The 20673-nt window shown below is 44.5% G+C and overlaps 1 protein-coding gene across 9 annotated transcripts in view; it reads left to right on the forward strand.

Annotated features, from left to right (window-relative positions):
• The window catches only part of PPFIBP2 (PPFIA binding protein 2), a 166407-nt gene that overhangs the window by 81319 nt on the left and 64415 nt on the right, over window positions 1–20673 (forward strand). For all 9 annotated transcript variants that reach the window (XM_070383864.1, XM_070383861.1, XM_070383862.1 and 6 more), the window contains 2 exons: window positions 6427–6519; window positions 10679–10792. In XM_070383864.1, the coding sequence (XP_070239965.1) occupies window positions 6427–6519; window positions 10679–10792 (207 nt within the window). The remainder of the gene's footprint in view (window positions 1–6426; window positions 6520–10678; window positions 10793–20673) is intronic.

The raw sequence follows: 20673 nt of genomic DNA on the forward strand, positions 1-20673 counted from the left end.
CTTCCCCTTGGTAACCATAAGTTTGTTTCTGTGTCTGTTCAGTTGCTCAGTCATGTCCAACTCTTTTCAACCCCATGAACTGCAGCCGTGCCAGGCTTCCCTGTCCTTCACTGTCTCCCAGAGCTTGCTCAAACTTATGTTCATTGAGTCAATGATGCCATCCAACCATCTCATCCTCTGTCACCCCCTTCTCCTCCTGCCCTCAATCTTTCCCAGCATCAGGGTCTTTTCCAATAAGTTAGCTCTTCACATTAGGTGGCCAAAGTGAGTCTGTTTATGTTTTATAAATAGGTTCATTGGTATATTTTAGATCCATAAGTAAGTGATATTATATGATATTTGTCTTTGACTTGCTTAACATGATAATCTCTATGTCCATCCATGTTGCTGCAAATGGCATTATTTCTATCTTTTTATGGCTGAGTAAGACTCCATTATAAGAATATGTCATATTGGAACCTCCATACTGTTAGTGGCTGCAGCAGGTTACACTCCTATCAGTAGAATCGGCAGATTTCTTTTTCTCCACACCCTCTCCAGCATTTATTATTTGTAGACTTTTTGGTGATGGTCATTCTGACCAGTGTAAGGTGGTGCCTCATTGTTTTTTTCTTTTTAAATTTTATTGATTTATTTAAGCCTGTGCTGGGTCTTTGTTGCTGTGCCCAGGTTTTCTCTAGTTACGGTGAGCCAGGGCTACTCTCCAGTTGCAGTGCATGGACTTCTCATTGCAGCAGCTTCACTTGCTGAGGGCACGGGGACTCAGTAGTTGTAGCACGCGAGCTTAGTTGCCCCGTGGTATGTGGGATCTTCCCAGAGCAGGAATCAAATCCATGTCCCCTGCATTGGCAAAAAGATTCTTAACCACTGAACCACTAGGGAAGTCCTCATTGTAATTTTGATTTGCATTTCTCTGTTAGAGATGTTGAGCATCTGGGGAAGATGTGGTATTCCTGAGTTGTGTTTTATATTTCCCTTGGAGAGATCTGGGTTTTACAGGATGGATTCCTTTATCCAAGACTTTGCCGAGCTTCTTGATAGCAAAGCTTTGATAGAAGCAAAGGTGGCTTGGCTTCAATAGTCTTGGCTAAAGTTTCTGTGCTATTGACAATATACACACAAGAACACCCGTGCTGATTCATTGCTGTGATATGAGAGGGTGTATATGTCACTGTGGCATCCCTCAGTAAGAGATGCGAGAGGAATGGCAGCAGCAATCTGCAGTTGCCGCTTCGCTTCCGCAGGATACACAGGCCCCGTGCCTTCACGATATCTCTTGGTCCCACAAAACATTATATCAGGTAACTAACATGAATTGTAGTTTTAAGAATAGCTATAGTCATGGAAAGTTTGGATGAGAAGATTCAGTTTTCCCCTCTGTCACATTTGTAGAAATAACCATCAAAAGAGAAGAGGAGAAAATTTGATCAAATATATGTGTAGTACACCTTAGTACATCAGAATTTCATTGTATAGATCCAGCCTAGGGGCTAACAATGAGTTGAACAATGACCTCTTTTTTTAAAAAAATTATATTCATCAATGGGATGAGCATCCTTAATAAGGTAGAACTGTACAGAACTCTCTTTAGATCACTTACTGTCCCAGGTGGGGAGAAATAGAAACTTAGCATTTTCTATTAGATTCCTTCAGAATTCAGTGTGACTTTCTCCTCCTCAGTGGAATGTTGACATGGTTCTCTCTCTCTGACTTCATGCATGGAGAGCTGGGCAACTGCTCTACCACTGATTTACCTAATAGAGAATATGGACCAGACTTTTCAGAGACTCCCAAACCTTGGAATCACTCAGGGATCCAGTTGATTATCTCAGTATTGATCCAAACCTTCTACCGTAATGCCACTGTTATAATTAAGGAAGCAGGTGTACCCTCGGACAAGCAAGCTCTTCTTACAGTGTGGCAAAACAGAGTTGTGTCCCAACTCTGTCTTTTTAATTGTTTTTCAATAATTTTCATAGCCATCTGGCTTTTTAATGCCCTGATGGTACTGACATTTTATAATCCAAGAATGATGCCAACAAGTGACTGAACTTATTGCTTAATTATTGGAAGGCAGAATGCATTTATTCACTAAAGCTCAAATCCACACCTTTGGCTGATAAGTGTTGGCATTCAATAAGGTGATTCTAAAGTAATCTTCTTGGCCCTGTTTTCTGATGCTTTCCAGGTTCTTCAAGTAGAAGTGGTATTTTATCCTGGTCTGTGCCTGGTTAAGGTTTGTGTGCAGTTTTTCTGAGAGCTGTCAACCTTATGTGGAAGAGAAAACATAGGACTTTGAACTTTACCAAAAGCAAAGGATGATAATACAGCAGACTTCTGTCTGGGACATTGTCTCACTGCTGTTTATTTAATACCTTTTAAAAACTTGCTGGAGAAGAACAGTGACTTTTGCATACTATATGAGAGGAAGATGCCCTGTTCCTCTAGAATGGTGACTTGGGTCGAGGGAAGGACTTTCCTGCCATGAGCAGCAGTTACACGGGCAGGCTGCCAGCAGAGGACATGCCCCTCAGGTCCGCTGTGTGTGTGCTCAGTTGCTTCAGTCGAGTCCAGCTCTGAGACCCTATGGACTATAGCCCGCCAGGCTCCTCTGATGGGATTCTCCAGGCAAGAATAGTGGTTGCCATTTCCTCCTTCAGGATATCTTCCTGACCCAGGGATTGAACCGGTGGTTCTTAGGTCTCCTGCATTGGCAGGTAGGTTCTTTACCACTGTGCCACCTGGGAAGCCACTCAAGTCTGTTGGGGGAGGAAAAAAGCTCCTAGAACTACTCTTCTAGTTTCTCAAACAGTGCTTCTAGCTTTTGAAATGTATTTTAATTACTTGTGTAAATATATTTTTGTAAAAAGCTCAATTATTGTGGTTAAAGTAAAAACCAATCTTGACCAAACCTCCCAGTCTTAGCTATTCATAGCCCAGAAATTTCCCCAGAAGAGAGCACTGTTAAGGGTTGTTCTGTAACCTTCCAGACAGTTGATTTATTTTCATACATATATCAATACTTATGGAACTGGATAGTATTTTTTTTAATATTTATTTTATTTGGCTGTGCCTGGTCTTAGTTGCAGCATGTGGGATCTAATTCCCTGCCCAGAGATCGAACCTGGGCCCCCTGCATTGGGAGCCCAGAGTTTCAGCCACTGAACCACCAGGGAAGTCCCTGCACAGTATTTTTTCTAGTATCACACTGTATGATTCTTTGAATCTTGCTACTTTCACTATCCAGTATGTCTTTTATTTGTAGGATGGTTCGTAAATACCTGCCTCATATGTTAAGATGCTACAAGTTGTACATAATATGGGTGAACTGTAGTTTTTTTTTTTTAATCCACTTCTCTATTAAAGAATATTTAGGTTCATAGAGCATTTTTAAATATTATACTTTAAGTGAACTTTCATACAATCCCAATGTATGAAACAAAATTTATACTGATCTGCTCCTCAATTAAGCTATAACAGAGAGCTTACTTATTTAATATGTAGTAACTTAGACAAATAATCCATTTGTGCCTTGTCCATACATTTTGCACGGCAGTTTCTTTCAGTGTAAAATTAGAATAAAAATAGCACCCTGTTAGCAGAGTTGTGAGGAGCCCTGCTCTGCGGTTCCACGGTGATCTCATACGGCTTATGGCAGAAACCTGTCGAGGGTTTATACTGACCTGCCAATGCCAAGAGGCACCCAATGTCTCCTTCTGGAACTGACCAGAAATGGGCAAAGTATGTGGACCGAACTCTCTTTTCTCGGTTAAACTTTTCAGTCTCTTTGACCACTTCATAACTCCTTGGGAATTAGAATTACTAACCTAATCTATCGGAGAAGGCAATGGCACCCCACTCCAGTACTCTTGCCTGGAAAAATCCCATGGATGGAGGAGCCTGGAGGGCTGCAGTCCATGGGGTCGCTGAGGGTCGGACACGACTGAGCGACTTCACTTTCACTTTTTGCTTTCATGCATTGGAGAAGGAAATGGCAACCCACTCCAGTGTTCTTGTCTGGAGAATCCTGGGGATGGCGGAGCCTGGCGGGCTGCCGTCTATGGGGTCACACAGAGTCGGACACGACTGAAGTGACTTAGCAGCAGCAGCAGTTGTGGGAAGGATTAAATGAATTAGTAAATGTAAAGTGGTCTCAACAGTGCCTGGCACATGGTGATCTCTGCCTTACTGCCTGCTTTGGGTCTAGAGCACAGTGCTTGGACCACATTGTATTGGTTTCCATGGAATTGCTTCGATCTCTGGCCCATGAATTGACTAACCTTTGACCTATTTGAGAGCATCGTAGGAGAGCAGTGAGTTCTGCTTGGCTCTGTTTATTGTGAGGCTATCACCATGAATATTATTTATCCCACTACACAGAGTCTCTCTGTGAAAAGAAGGGAAGTTTCTCCCTTCCTTAGGAAGAGTTGCTCTTCTCCTAGAGTCACCTGGAATTTCTCATACTAATCTGTGCATCTTTTAAGTCAATTGTGCTTCCCTTTTCCCATTGGCTGCTAGAGTGGATTCAGATCTTTTTTTTTTAAATCTACTTCTATGACTCTGTGCATGCAGTTTGTGTATTAACTGAATTTACGATGTCAACTTCCTGACTTTTTTTTTGTCAACTAGCTGCTTCTCTGGGTGATTGTGTGTAGATCTTTTACTGCATGAACACACCACTGCATCTGACAGAGGCCCGGGTGGTGAGGTAGTTTACTGGAGTCTTGTGGAAGGAGCCTTCTCTTCACCTCCTGCGGGACAAGTGGCAGGTGCCAGTGCTGGTGGCCCTGTGCACGTGCTGACTTTGGCACTGGGTTTGGACATGCACAGCTTCACTTGGATGCCTTGGGTCCTTCCCATTTTCTCTCTCCTCTGAAAATCGCCATCATGTGAGTTCTTGGACATAGAAGCAATTGCCCTGCTGTTAAGAACTATTTTCCTCTCTCGTTAGGTTCTGAGAAAAAGTTGGTTATAATTATATCTTTGAATACTAGTCAGTGTTTGACCATGTGATGACTGGAATATGGATTAATGGAATAATAATAAACTGCTGTCAACACAGAGAAGCCTTTGGTGATTGTCAAGGCCCTTTGTTTATGATATGAAAGAGCGTCCGTAACAATGGACAAGAGGCAGACTGGACAGGAGCTGGAGGAAGAGGCAATGGCAGGGGTGCCCTGTCTGTCTGGCCTGTGTCTGGCACAGCCGCCCTGGGAAATGGCCCCTGAGCTCGCCCTCCCACTGTACCTTCAACAAACAGCTGGTGCTTCTCTCACAAGTGACACTCCAAGGCTTGAATAAAGAATTCTTGTTCCCTGTTTCTTTTTTAGAGCCAGGCCTGGCTCCACCACCTGCCATCACCTAGGCAGTGCACTGGGGAAGGGACAGGACAAGGGAAGGAAGGTGATGTCTTTTCTTAATGAAAGAGGATTGGAAAGTGCAGTCTGAAGGTTGGAATGTGGTTCTGATTTGGGCCTTAAATTCATTGTGAAGGAAGGGTGTGTGGGAGATGCTGGTCCACTTCAGTTCCATTAGCAGCCACCTCCCTCCTCCCTGCCTACAACCAGGGCAGACACACCCAGAAAGTGACTGCAGCTCCTGTCTCTAGCTCAAGACATTTTATTAGATTTGCCTCTCCTTTGCTGTATCAAACCTCCCTCACCTCTGATTTCCATGGTTTCTGGCTTCTTTGTATTTCCTGTGTTTTCCTTCTGCTTGGCCCTGGAGATCCCTCTGGCTGTCATTTGGGTTCTTCTCAGGATGTTTCATCTTGGCTTACTCTTCTCAGCTCTAGCACTGCAGCAACTCCATGTGCTACCCTGGCTGTCACAGCCCTTACTGAGGGGTGGGATTGTCCATTCTCAGAAGGGAATATGTGAGTGGATGAAGAGCCTTGCAGTTGATATCCCTCATCCTTCATGCTCTCTGCAATGTTCAGGATGGATCTGCATGCTGTAAGGTGTGTCTCGGCTTTGGAGAACCCTGGCAGGAGAGTCAGGAGAGGAGGTCTGTTCCGGAGTTGTTCCCATATGGTTCCTTGGTGAATGGTATTAGCTCCCTGGTCTCCTCAAAGAGGCGGACCCTTATTGCTGTTGGTGCAGCTGGCAGGCTGTGCCTCCAACCAAACCAGACCCAACACGCCCAGTCATGTCAAGCACCGCCGAGTCTGGAGTTCATGAAAGCCTCTCTAGCCAAAGGTGAGGTCATCCAGGGGGTGGTTTTGCCAACTTTCATGGCACACCTATCGCTGGCATCTAGTCTGGTCCTTGTTGAAGTGGTTTCGACATCTTGTGGTTTCCTGTTGAGGTGGGTTGTTTTGCATAGATAATCAGTGAAACTGTCTTCACCAGTTGCATACTTCATTTGGAAGTTGGTAAGATGTTTTGCCAGCCTTTTAAGTGTGTATTTTTTCCTTTTCCCCTTTAGTCCCAGGTAAATCACCACAGTGCTGCCGGTAATGAAACGTATCAGGAACGCTTAGCACGCCTAGAAGGAGATAAGGAGTCCCTCATATTACAGGTGAGTCCTTTCTGGTGGGAATCACTTTGTTCTGTTACCTCCAACTCCCGCATTGCAGTAGCTGCTTTAAGTGGGAGGGAAGTACTAAGGGTTTTCTCTGTGGGGTATCTCCTGTTCCCAGAGTGTATGTTTCTCAAAAGACTTTTCCTGAAACAAAGCAGAAAGTAACTGGGGACACAGTTTAACTCTGACCTTGGCTTTGGGAGGCTGTGAATGGATTCATTTATTTATCACAGACGGGGAGGCCTGGCGTGCTGCGATTCATGGGGTCGCAAAGAGTCAGACACAACTGAGCGACTGATCTGATCTGATCTGATCTGATGAGAGTACTTGCCTCTATGCACTGGAAGCTCTATGACCAGGCTGATTAAATGGGGCCCTGTCCTCCAGGAGTCTTGCAAAGGAGATAAGATGTGTCTCCATGGCATTAGTAAAATAAAGCCTCTTTAAAAGCCCAAGGATGGATGTGTACAGGATCAGTCTCAATTCATCTGAAGTTGGATCCAAACTGATCACTTTGAGCCCAATCCCCCTGGAGCTGTTAACATGGGTTAATAAGCCTTTGGTGACTCTCTTACTTTGAAGAAAAGTGAAAGTGAAAGTCAGTCATGCCCGACTCTTTGCAACCCTATGAACTATAGTCCGTGGAATTCTCCAGGCCAGAATACTGGAGTGGGTAGATGTTCCCTTCTCCAGGGGATCCTCCCAACCCAGGGATAGAACCCAGGTCTCCCGCATTGCAGGCGGATTCTTTACTTTGAAGAAAGGAACTCCACAACTTTTCAGAAACAAAGAGTCAAAGATAGTTTCGGGTCTGAAAACTTGCTTCGCGTTCTGAAAAGCTGAGTGCTGTTCACGCATCAGACACTGTGACTGATGATTTGGAGAATAATAAGACTAATATCCTAATCCCAGCTCCTAAAAAGCTTGGAGGTTGGTGGTTAAGACTGATAGTGGAACAGAAGGGAGGAGGCAGGTGTAGGATTCTGGGTCTCTCCCTAGACTGTGGCCTTAGCTTAGAGCACTAGAGTTCATACTAGTGTTTAGAGGCTACAGTATGTTTGGCTTTTTCCCTTCTATTTTACCTTATTTCTTTATTCATTTCACTTTATTTTATGAATGGAAGTATTGATAGAATATACGATTATTTTAGAAACTTTGGGACATCAAAAAGAATTTAACACGTTGGCTTTTTCTTCCAATCTTTTTACTTCTCCTGTCCCCCTATTTTAAAAAATTAAGCTCAGGCCAAATATACAACTACACAATTTTGCATCCAAGGATTTTTTTTCTTCACTTCATTGATTTGTTTATTAAAAAATATTTGCATGCCCACAACTCAGTAGACACTGGTTTTAGGTGCTGGGGAGGTAGCTGTGAAGAATATAGACAAAGTCCTTGTCTCGAGCTTCCATGCATGTATGAGTGTGTATGTGTTCACAATATATTTCCGGTGATGATAAATACATGGAAGAAAATAAAGAAGGATAAGGACTGTGTAGTCAGGGAAGACTTCCCTGAGAGGAGGAGACCTAAGGAACCGGGGAGGGAGCCCCATGGAGACTGGGAGAAGCACATTCCAGGCAGAGGAGGTGGTCTATCCCGTGCACACCCTGAGGTGGGAGTGATCTTGGTGTGTGCGAAGAACAGGAAGGGCCTGTGTGGCTGGAGCTGGTGACCATGAAGAAGCCTGGGAAATGCCTTCAGAGAGGTAGCTGGGGCCAGATTATATAGAGCAGTAGAGTGCAGATGTTTTGAGGGGTGTGTAATTTTAACCTCCATCCCAATGACATGACTAATGAAAGTGTCCAATTTAGAATTTTGCTACAAACAGCATGAAATTGCAAGCTATTGAACCAGGAACCTTCATGGCTGAAATAAGACATTCCTATTTAGAGTACCTGGAGAAGGAAATGGTAATCCAATTCAGTATTCTTGCCTGGAAAATCCCACGGCCAGGAGGAGCCTGGCGGGCTTCATAGGGTTACAAGAGAGTCAGACACGACTTAGCAACTAAACAACCACAGCGGTTTAGAGGACTACAGTTTAACACAGAAGTACTCTCGTTGATAGTTTTAAAATCCCAAATTCTTGAATAATCCTTATTAAAATAATTCTAGCATAGTCGGGAAGCTGCTTACAAGAAAAGTCAGAAGTGGATTGTTGTTGTTCAGTCCCTAAGTTGTGTCCAACTCTTTGTGACCCCATGGACTGTAGGGTGTCAGGTTCCTTCTGGCCATTGTAGTGGTTTCTATTCCTCCAGGAGCTTGTGGACAGGCTGTCAGAGTTGCTCTTACGTGCTCACCCCTGTCTCTAGAGGCTCCATGGAAGGGGCATGACCCCCAGCATGGGAGAGCCTTGCTTAATTCACAAGGCAGCTCAGCCAGACCCAACTCACTGGAGCCCTTGGTCCAGAACGTTCTCCTGGGTTTACCCGCAGAAGAACAAGGGGAATCAGACAGGACAAAATTTGCTGCCTCCAGAATTAAAAGCAAATAAAACCGAAGTCTTTTATTAATATATCTTCATTAGAATGTACCTTCTGAATGCAAGGATTGTCATCTTTTTTTTTTTTCCCCTTCTTCTTCTTTTATATCCCCTCAGTTTCTAAAATTATTTCTAGCATGTAGTAGGGGCTCAAAAAATATTTTTCTTGAATAAAGGTCACATTTAGAATCTACATATTTCGTCCCAATTTTCTACACCTTTCCGTTCATAACTTAGACTGAATATTCATATTCAGAGTATTTGTAGCCCTGTGTATCTTGAGTCATATGAGTAGTTGGCCTACAAGCTATAGGAGGCCAGAGACCATGCATTGTTCTTCTGGGTACCCCAGTGCATGACCCCACAGTTGGTACAGACTCTTTAGGTGTCAGTCTTCACAGTCAGATTAATCACAGCATATCCTTCCCAAACAGAAACTCTGGGACCCAAGGAGCAAAGGCCACCCCTGGAATGCTACTGTTTTGAAAGTAGAGTAAGTAGTTGGAAAGGCCCAGACTGCTGATCACGTTAGGCAGCAAGGATAAGGTGCCATTTTGGGATTATAATCGAAATGTTAGCACACCATGCATCAGCTCCAGGAATGTTTCAATGATTCATTAATCACTTAGGAACATAAAAATGAAAGACTTAAAGCAGCCATATTCATTAAGATTAGTTCCTCTGTAAAAGGGAGCCTTATAATTCATAAATTTTGTCTAAACACTCATAAAGGAATTCACACTAAGGCTCATGCTCCAGCTATCTTTCCTTTACAGACTGAGAAATAATTTACCATCATGTATATGTAAATAGCGATGAGTCAACCATTGGTTAAAAACAAGAAGGCTATAGAGGATTTCAGTTTACCAGTACTTGATTTCTTTATTTTGGCAGAGGTTTCTCAGGCGCTTTCTTCCTCTTTCTGCTCTGAGTCACCTTTTAATAACAAACAAGGAAAAGGGTCCTGAGGCTGTTTGCTGATAGAAAAGGCTATGAAAATCCTCTCAATCTGTATTTCGGGTGCAGTTTAAATGACTTATTGTAAATGGATTTTTATGAACTAACAATTCTAATAGACAGTCTCACTGTTCTTCAGAAAGACAGTTGTTTTCCTGCCACTGTCTATGCAGTGTGGCTTGTATATATTTATGACTTAGAGTCATGTTTTGGCCTGTGAAGCGCAAAAACCTCTCTGCAGCCAAGTGTTGTCAGTGCTAATACATGCCCTTTACATCCCACATTCCTTAATTGCTTCAGAAGCCTTGCCTGATAGGTGAGCGGTCCTCACACCCTGATGAGAGGGGGAAGGTCATTGGCTCATCTGCACAGAAGTTTGGATTGTGCTTCCACGTGAAGTGGCAGAAGCCCTGGCAAGCCAGCCGAGAGAGCCCTTGGAGGCACAGGGAGCCAGAGTCTAGCCCGGAGGCCACTCTTGTGGCTGCTGGGTGTTTTCCCCCTGAGTCTGTCAAGAGCCGGAAATGTGACCGACCTTGTCAGGGTGGTGGCTGAGACTTCCCGGCCAGGTAAGAAAATAACCTGGGTTTCCTTCATCTAGGACATTTCCACCACCTGCCACCCGCCAAAAAGAACGGTCATTCTTCTCGCATCCAGAGTCAGTGGTGTGTGGGGAGCCAGTCCTGATCCTCAACCTGTGCTTTATCTCTTGGGACAGGTGAGTGTCCTCACAGACCAAGTAGAAGCCCAGGGAGAGAAGATTCGGGACCTGGAAGTGTGTCTGGAAGGGCACCAGGTGAAACTCAATGCTGCCGAAGAGATGCTTCAGCAGGTACGGGCGGGTGAGGCCCAGGGCCTTGGGTCCTGCCGCTGCTCGTGTGGGTGAGCCCCTTTCTGGGTCCAGCTTGAAGAGCTCCCTGCTTCCTTTCCAGTCCTGCCTGCAGGGACGGTTGGACGCCCAGCTTGCGGTGTTTACATAGCAGGTGAAACCAGAGGGGGAGGGCGGGGAAGGGCAGGCCTGAGAGGAATAACCTGTCGGGCTGGTTCCACAGATCCCCAAGGTACTTTCTCCAGGCCTGGTTTAGTGAGGAGCTCTCGGCTGGCAATTCCCCCTCATCTTATCACGCCAACCACATGGGACACGTTGGCTAACTCCTCGTGACCAAGTAGCCCACGGTCCTGGCACAGCCCTGCTACCGCCTTTGCCCTATGAGTGGCATCTGGGGTTTCTGAAAGTCAGTGAGCTTATTTTGCGCCTCTTTCCACCCTCACTCTTCCCCTACTTGCTCTGTGTGCCTTTCTTTGATAAAATTGACCACATTATTACATAAATAATATTTTAATATAGTTTAATATGTATCAAAATGAAAAAAAAAATTAGCTGTTCTTTTACCATTCAAAAAGATCTCTTAAATGTCTTCTTGTTTCTCATCGGTCCTTTTAGCTATGTGTACATATGATATACAAAACATATTTGTACCAGAGATATGATTTAGTTCTCAGATTTTCTATGCTTAACATCATAGAGGGAGTGTTTTTTTTTTCCATTTTTAAATGTTGCTGTTGTTGTCTTTACTATCACTTAAAGATTTTTTTTTGGTAAAAATATTATAGTTAATTGACTTCCTGAACAATCTGACCCCATTGTAAATAATGAGCAACAATTTTTAGGAAGAGGTGTTGAATTTTTGTCAAGTGTTTTTAGAATCTGTTGAGATGCTAATTAGAAGTTGTATTTTATGAACTAATGTGATATATCTAGTTAATAGGTTTCCTTAACTTGCATTATTTTTGCATTTCAGTTATTTTGAAAAACCATTACTGAAGTTTATGTGTGTATACTTTATAGCTCTTGGTATAGTACCTGGCACATAAAATGTGCTCACTAGTTATTTAAAGAATGAAAGTCTTTATTTTAAAATGAGTGGGTTCAATTAGAAGACTGCTTATAATCCTTTCCCCCAAGTTCTAACTTTTTTTTTTTACTGGTCAGCATAAAATTCAAATTATTTCTCTACAGAATAGTAATGAACACAGGCTTTGACTATAACGTCTGGTCTCAGGATAAGTGTCTTATTTCCCAGGTATTAGCTTTGAGTGCATTTGAGGAACTTTAAAAAAAATAATCAGTATTTTTATGCAAATGTCTTTGTAGAAACTAGTTCCAACAGCTCTGAAACTGTTTTTAGTTTATCCTTTCACTGCTGATTAATAAGTTACCATGTTCTTGGCTTCATTTGATTTTCTGTTTAAATTCTGTGCCATTTCTCTTGCTCATCATATTCCCTGGAAATCTGAATAGCAATAGGAGTTCTTTTTATTTTTAAAAGTTGAATCTTCCTTTTGAAGACTCAGGAAAAAAAAAAAAATAGCCTGGTGGAAAAATCTCAAATAGCAGAAAAGCATTTTCACAGGAGTGCATGGGACAACCCACTAGATTATATTTTCAAGAAGGCAGAAGGTGCAGTTCTGGGACGAGCACCAGGGAGGAAGATGACGGAATGCTGTTAAAAAAAAAAAAAAAAGGAACCTAGACAGACGTAGACCAGGAAAACTTGCGTGTGGAAAGGAACGTGTCAGAAAAATGGCAAAAGGCTGATGCTTCAGGAAAGTCGTGCCTGGTGAGCAACCAGTCACATAATCAGAGGTCACAACATGGTCCATTGTGGTACCTGAGCTCTCTGACCACCGTCCTTCTGCTCTTCCAGGGCCCCCCTACGCCCCTCTTATGACAACGTTTCTGCTTCCTTGTTGAGTCTCTGTACCAAGAAGTTCAATGTTGGCTCCCAGCCCCACCTCAGGGAGGTTGCCTTGTCCTCCTAAGCATTATCCCATAGACTGGATTTTAGATGTTTAAAAAAAATTGTTGTTTTTCATTTTTGGCTGTGCTGGGTCTTCATTGGTGCACAAGGGCTTTCTCTGGTTGCAGCGAACAGAGGCTACTCACTAGCTGTGGTGCTCAGGCTCCGCGTGCTGGTGGCCTCTCGTTGCACAGCACAGGCTCTAGGGCGCAGACTCAGCAGTTGTGCACGGGCTTAGGTGCCCTGTGGCATGTGGAATCTTCCCAGACCAGGGATCGAACCCTTGTCCCCTGCATTAGCAGGCAGATTCTTATCCACTGGACCACCAGAGAAGTTCGGATTTTAGACTTTTTAAAACACTTGTAAGTTCAACTACCCCTTTCATCGTGTTTATATTCTAAATCTTCTTTCTTGTGTGCTGTGGGTGAGGTGGCAGTCATGTGGTTTGCATGTACCATAGGTGGATGTCTTGGCTTGGTAGATTTTAGAGGGTAATAGGTCTTATTTGCTCCCTCTGGGGCTGAAAGATCTTCCTGAACTTAACCAAGTTATTTTTACGTCCATAACTTTGACCATGTTCTCTCAGCCTTCAAGGGTAAAATGAAAGCAGTGTGCTACTGCACTCCTCTCCTGGAGGATTCTGAGTTCAGTTCTTATGGGGCCTCTGAGGCACCGCTCCCACTCATGTTTGCTGGGCTTGGTGGTGCCTGAACTGGAGATGGTTGGGTTGCCAGCTCTAAGTCCCACATTGAATGTTCTGCATGTGCTAATGCTTCTCGGAAATCTGCTTGATGCTGTTTGAAAAGATGCTAATTCTTGCACCACAGTGCTGATGTAATGCCATCTATAGCTTGGAGTGTGTACATAAGTGTCCTCTTAATTGGGGACAGGCAGAGACTTGCTTGATCTGACTGTGATATCTTGGGCCCCGGGCTCATGGTAGAAGCAGGCATGACTCATGTCATTGAGGCAGAAAATGGACACAAACAATTGCCTTTCTGCCAGCCCTCAAGACCAATCTTGCCTGAGCCAACCTGGCCTCCTGTTAAAGGCCCAGGAGCTCTGAAGGAGCATGGGGCTGCTGACTGCACAGGGACACTGCTTCCCTTGGGGATGCGTTCCTAGCAGCCCTGCCCTTTGCACACATCCTGTCTGAAGTGGCAGCTGACCGCCCATGGATGCCCAGTATTGCTAGATATTCTAGTTTTCACAAGAAGCTGGGAATTCACATATAAGGATTTAAAGATTGGTCTTTCTATTTTAACATCTTACCGACCAGAGATATATTAATATGTCTTTTGTTACCTGAATGCTATTGACTCGAGTGTTTCAATATTATTCACTAACATAACAAATCAGCTGCAACAGGTATTAGTGTCTGTAAAAATTCCCAATAATGTGTTTAAAAAAAAAATTGGCAACCAATTTAATGGCAACCAATGGGAAAAAGAAAAAAGTTTGAAACACACAATATTTACCATCAGGCTAAACCTGGCCCATGGACCTCTGATCTTGATTCCAGACTTGGCCCCTTGGGCCAGCTGGAAGACCACTGTTGAGGCAGGGTAGACTTAAGGAAACTCATACTCAACCACGTAACCCAAACCCCGTGCATCCATGGGCTCCAAACCCCACTGTGCTGTCTCTCCCCACAACTGTTCTCCTGACCAATGTCAGCTTCCCTCCAGGACCCCAAGAGAGAGGAAGTTAGTTTCACACCCGACTTGTGAGCCAAGGACCCCCTCAGCCTGGTTTGGCCTGCCCCCTCTCCTAAGTGCTGATCTCTTTGTTGTTGTTCAGTCACTAAGTTGTGTCTAGTTCCTTATGACCCCATAAACTGCAGCATGCCAGGCTTCCTTGTCCTTTATTATCTCCCAGAGTTTCCTCAAACTCATGTCCATTGAGTCGCTGATGCCATCCAATCATCTCATCCTCTGTTATCCCCTTCTCCTGCGCTCAATCTTTCCTAGCATCAGGGTCTTTTCCAATGAGTCAGCTCTTCCCATCAGGTGGCCAAAGTATTGGAGCTTCAGCTTCAGCATCAGTCCTTCCAGTGAATATTCAGGGTTGATTTCCTTTAAGATTGACTAGTTTGATCTCCTTGCTGTCCAGAGACTCTCTCCAGCACCACAAATTGAAAGTATCAAATTTTCATCGCTCAACCTCCTTTATGGTCCAACTCACATCTGTACATGACTACTGATGTCTTAGCTCTCATCTGTTTTCTTCTACACACTTAACCATCTGGTCTCCAGAAAGGGAGAGCATGAAGACCTATAGGGATAGACAGGTGAACCAGGACCAAACAGAATCAGCACAGAGACAGGGCTACGTGAGATACACATAGATTATGGATACGTTTGAGGGCAAAATACTTCTTATCTGTAGTCTGTTGCAGAACATAGGGTGGGAACAGAGCATCCATAAGTACCCCTTAGGACTGACTGTGGTAACACCTACTCTGGTATGGTCTCTGGCTCACTGAGCATGTTTAGATTCCCCAGGGAACCTTCCTCATTAGGAAGAGACATTTCCCAGGAAATGTACAAGTGGGTCTTGTACAACTGGTCTGAATATGGAGCCCACAGGGCTGAAATTTGCCCCTTGGTTCCTTAACCAGGTCATGAAGTCCCTGGTGGCTTTTTCTAGAGCAGCCTCCGTTGGTTCTCTGGGAGGTTCCTCTGCCTCTGATTGCTGACCCTTCTCCAGAGGGTGATGATTTCAGGGAAGAAGCCAGTGCATTCAGTGGAGAAGAGCTTTCGTACAGAGCTGGCAGCCAAAGGGAGTACTTTCCAGAGACTGGCCGTCAGCAGATGTAATCAATGTCAAGAACAGAAGCCATGTTTCGTGCCAAGAAGAAGAAAGGATAAGGAATCTGAGGTGGGAGGAGGAAAGGCTGCTGAGCTCCTTGGAAGACGCAGTCCAGCTTTGGAGAAACTGGGAAGGACCCCTGGCTCTATTTCAGTCCTCCTACCTGACCTGGAGCTCCAGGCATCAGGTAACCTCATTTGTGTTGGCTGCCTTTTAGGTGAGGTGTGTGCTATGCTTAGTCACCTAGTCATGTCCAACTCTTTGCGACCCCACGGACTGTAGCCCTCCAGGCTCCCATGTCCATGCGGATTCTCCAGGCAAGAATACTGGAGTGGGTTGCCATGCAACTGATTTAAATGAAATTTAACCCAGGGATCGAACCCAGGTTTCCTGCAGGTGGGAATCTGCAGGCAGATTCTCTACCCTGTGAGCCACCAGGGAAGGTGACGGGTGGAGCATGACAAATGGAGGGGATTTGGAGTCTGCAGACATGACTTTGTACAGATTTAACACTTGAGATTGATCTGGATAAGTCAGTGAACCTATGTTCTTATTTACAGAGAATGAGGATGACAGTGTGGACTCTGCTCTGTCCACCTCTTAGAGCTGTAGTACAGTCCTTCCAGTTTTGTAAAAACTGGACCATCGCATAACGGCCAGGAGAGTGCAGGACCTAGGCTCAGCTCCAGCCCCTGAGTCGAGTGAGGGACCAGTGTGCCCAGACGTGTGAACACAGCAAAGCGTCGTCAGCACCCAGTTCATAAATTCCTAAAGAGCACCTTAAGGAAGGTATTTCTGCCTCAGAAAGGACATTAAACAGAGCTATGCACATGCTCCTGTGGAACACAAATCTGTCCAGGGAGACAAGGGCACTTGAGTCATGAGTGAAGAAAACAGGGATTTGCCAGTTATTCCTAAAACTCCCCATGGGAGATTCATGAGGCAGATAACTGCTTTCCTCAGGTTTATCTCATTTGCTGTTGAATTTCCAGACCACAATGTGAAGTAGGTGCTTTGTCCCTTTTTACAGATAAAGTAGAGGGTCTGAGGTTCAGGGAGATGATTTAGTGGGGACTGAGTCAAATCCAGCTTGAGTATGAGCCCCTCTCCCTGAAAGAGACTTCCCGGCAAGGCCTCGGCCTCTTACCTCAAAGGGCAAAGGGACACATTTTTCCTTTCAAGTCTTTCTGTGGCCCATACTCTCATTCTGGTTTCAGGTTGCCAGTCTGGCTACAGCCCTCCATCATTGGCCAGTAACTCCCTGGGTCAGGTTCCACACTTAAAGATGGAGGTAATTGCTTCAAGATGTGGCCCTTTAAGGAGAGCCTAGTTGAAAGGCAAGCTCTTTTTATCAGCCCCACTCAGACTCTGAGCTTTGGAAAAAGGAAATGACCGTTTGCTCTGAGAGGGAAGCTTTTTTTTTTTTTTTCATCTCCAAGAAGGGAGATGTATTTGCCCTTCTGGAAGAGATTACTGATCGTGGTGAAGTGAGGGGGGTGGGTGATAATTTTATTTATTGGTTTTCTTCCTAAAGTTTCATTATCCAGTTTCATGGCCCTTCATAGAAAGAAACACAAACCACCCTCGTCTCATACCACCCTCTATTTATCCCCTGCCTTCTCTCATTTATACAGGCAGCCTTGAAACAATCAGAACAGACGTTATGAAACCGTTGCCTCTCATCTCCAGCCCCCTGCCTGCTCATACTGCCCCCACCCCCACACATTATAGTAGCTGTGTGGTTGGGATAGATCCCAGCAGGATCCCACCCCGTGGGGCTGAGTAGGTGCCCAACCTTCTAGACAAAGAGGCTGAATCCAGAAATCACTCCAGTCTTGGGGATGGGCGCTCAGGATCCAAGAACGTCATTCTTAAAGGATAACCAGGATAAAAGAAGCTAGCAAATGAAAGGAAAAAAAAAAAAGAAAGGTCAGGGGAATGGAAAGGGAGGATGGGGTTATACTGATGAGAGGATTCAGGGTGAGTCAGTGAGTTGAGAGCTGAGAAGTGGAAGTGTGGGCATTGGTCCCCGGAGCCAGGACAGTTTCTGTGTTCTGCCCGCTGAAGGCAGAAGCCACGTTACAGGCATGCAGATTCTTGAAAAGTAACAGGAAGATGAGGAAGAGGCGGCAAGAGTAGATTATTCTGTTCAGGGCTTGGCTGAGAGGGGAAGAAGGGAGTGGAGAGAGAAAGAGAGCCAGTGTTCACACTCACACCACACACAGAGTATGCCTGCCCAGTCCAAGAGCTAGGGAGCTGATGGTGGTCGCTGGAGGGGAAGGAGGTCAAGAGGGAAGGTTCTTTCAAATGTCAGAAATTTGATCATGTTTATAGCCTGAGGGATGGAAGCTGATGGTGAGGGAGAGATTAAATGCCTGTCAGATCGGATGATTAATGGCCCTACCCTAGAGTAGCCCAGACTTGGTGGGAACTTCCTCTAAGGCAGTACAGAGGTGAGGGAGGGCCCAGGTCCCTGTGAGCAGGCTTCACTCTGCTCTACCAGCTAGAGGGAGAAACAGGACTAGGACTCAGAACAAAGCCCAGCGCTACTACTGATTAACCAGGGAGTAACCTGAGTCTTCATTCAAGCTGAGTGAGGATGGCGTGGAGGACTGTTCAGCCACAGGAAGGTGGGTCAGGTGGGGCAGTTCAGAAGAAAACTCTGGAATCTATGTATCTTTTAACATATGCTTTTACTGTGCAACCTGAAGACTTACTGGGCTCGGGAGCAGTTCTTTTTTTTTTTTTTTTTTTAATTGAAAGATGATTGCTTTACAGAATTTTGTTGTTTTCTGTCAAACTCGGGAACAGTTCTTAAGATGGTAGAACCTCACAGAGGTTCTGACGGTTGCATTCAGTCGTGTCAGGCTAGCCTCAGAAAGGAGGTGTGGGCTTGCTTTCTCTTAGACATGATTCAAGAGAGACAAATAAGGGATGATTCCAGGAAACTTTGAAACAGAAGGATGTAAGTTCAATGACTGATCAGATGATCTTTAAAAATCTTTTCAGTAAATATGAGGAGAGGTTATTTGAGGAGAAGAGGGGAATAGGGTGGGGTTTAGAGCTCAAAGAGAATGGAAAAGATTTGGAACAATCTCTGAAAGAAACCAGCCAGAGATGAATACAAGTTTTGCCAGGCAGTGTTGGAACATCAGCTGTAATTAGATAGAGTAAATTTGTGTGGAAACAAATTGGCATCATTAAGTGACTTTTACCAGCAGTTCTCAGGCCATGGGGAGTCGAAACATAGGCAAAAGTCTTTGAGGTTTGGCACGGACTGGGCACTGGTGAAGCAAACACACTTCAGACCTAGGGGCAAGAATGAGTTGGAGGGAGAAATTTCTGGTGCAGAAATGGTACAATGGAAATGATAAGCCTTAAGGTATACGGCGGCTATGGAGGCAAAAACTGCATAAAGGAAGTTGATAAACTAGGAAAATAGGGAGTTATTAAGTAACTGGTAGCCGCAGAAGTTGAAATTAAAGATGTTTTGAGTAAGTAAAAGTGCTAGTTGAAAGGTCAGAGGATTGTGGCTAGAGGAGAGAATTTCAGAGTTGAAGATTTTAGAAGCAAAACACATACATTCTGGATCAAGATGAGGGTCAGGTAGTAGATGGTAAAGAATCTGCCTGCAATGCAGGAGACCCAGGTTCAGTCCCTGGGTTGGGAAGATCTCCAGGAGAAAGGAATGGATACCCACTCCAGTATTCTTGCCTGGAGAATCCCAGGGACAGAGGAGCCTGGCGGGCTGTAGTCCATGAGGTTGTAGAGAGTCGTACATGACTGGGTGACTAAGCACACACATGGGAACTAGGATAGGGGTCGTAGTACACAACAATGGCTGGAGACTGCTGGGCCTGGAGATGAGGAGGTGGAGCTGGGCTGGGATAAGACTGGCGAAGGCTGATTTTGAGTTCAGGAACTAGGATGGTACTTCTCAATATTAATGACAAAGACTGGGGTGATGATAATGAAAGGGGGAAGCACATGCTAATAGATGCAAGCTAGGAGATAGTAGGTAGAAGTTTTACTAACAGTAGGCTAAGTGAAATTAAGCAACTCCAGGTTTCTAATTAAGACGTTGGTGTGTCTAGTTGAAATGTCCACTTGGAAGGTTAGTATGACCAATCAGAGCCCTGGTATTATCAATTGGAATGCTATTGGAACTTTAATGCAACCAATTTGAACATTATCTTTGTCAACTTTAACATTGGTATGACCAGTTACAACCTGGCAGTTAAAACAGCCAAAGGGATTCTGGCAATAAAGGAAGCAGAGTAGATTCTTATCTTCAAGAGAGATGCCTTCTGAAGCTTTTTTGAATCCCACCTGTCTTGGTAGGATTGGGTCAAGATATTGTATATTGGGTCAATATCTAGGTCAGGATATTGTCTTATATCTTGACCACTAGACAATAGATGACTGCATAAATACCATCTTAAAAGACTCAAGCACTCCACAGGAGCTGTGTTTTTAACTCTCCTATCCCTAGGCCTTGGCATCTGATAGTTGAACAAATGATTGAAGTCTCATGGAAGAAAATTTTCTCAGTTCTCAGCACTCCAAAGCAATTGTTACTATCCTATGGACTATGGATAGGATTATCCTATTCTATCCTGGAGTTCTAGAATCATCCGTTTTTCCTTTTGCACTCATTGTATTCAATTTGCACACATTGTACTCAATCTCTAGCTGTGAATAGAACTTTCAGTTCAGTTCAGTCGCTCAGTCATGTCTGACTCTTTGCGACCCCATGGACTGCAGCACACCAGGCATCCCTGTCCATCACCAACTCCCAGAGTTTACTCAAACTCATGTCCATCAGGTCGGTGATGCCATCCAACCATCTCATCCTCTGTCGTCCCCTTCTCCTGCCTTCAGTCTTTCCCATCATCAGGGTCTTTTCCAATGAGTCAGCTCTTCACATCAGGTGGCCAAAGTATTGGAGTTTCAGCTTCAGGATCAATCCTTCAATGAATCTTCAGGACTGATTTCCTTTAGGATGGACTGGTTGGATCTTCTTGCACTCCAAGGGACTCTCAAGAGTCTTCTCCAACACCCCAGTTCAAAAGCATCAATATAGATAATATTGATCACCAAT

The sequence above is a fragment of the Bos mutus genome, chromosome 15, assembly GCF_027580195.1.
Source record: "Bos mutus isolate GX-2022 chromosome 15, NWIPB_WYAK_1.1, whole genome shotgun sequence".
Taxonomy (NCBI): Eukaryota; Metazoa; Chordata; class Mammalia; order Artiodactyla; family Bovidae; genus Bos; species Bos mutus.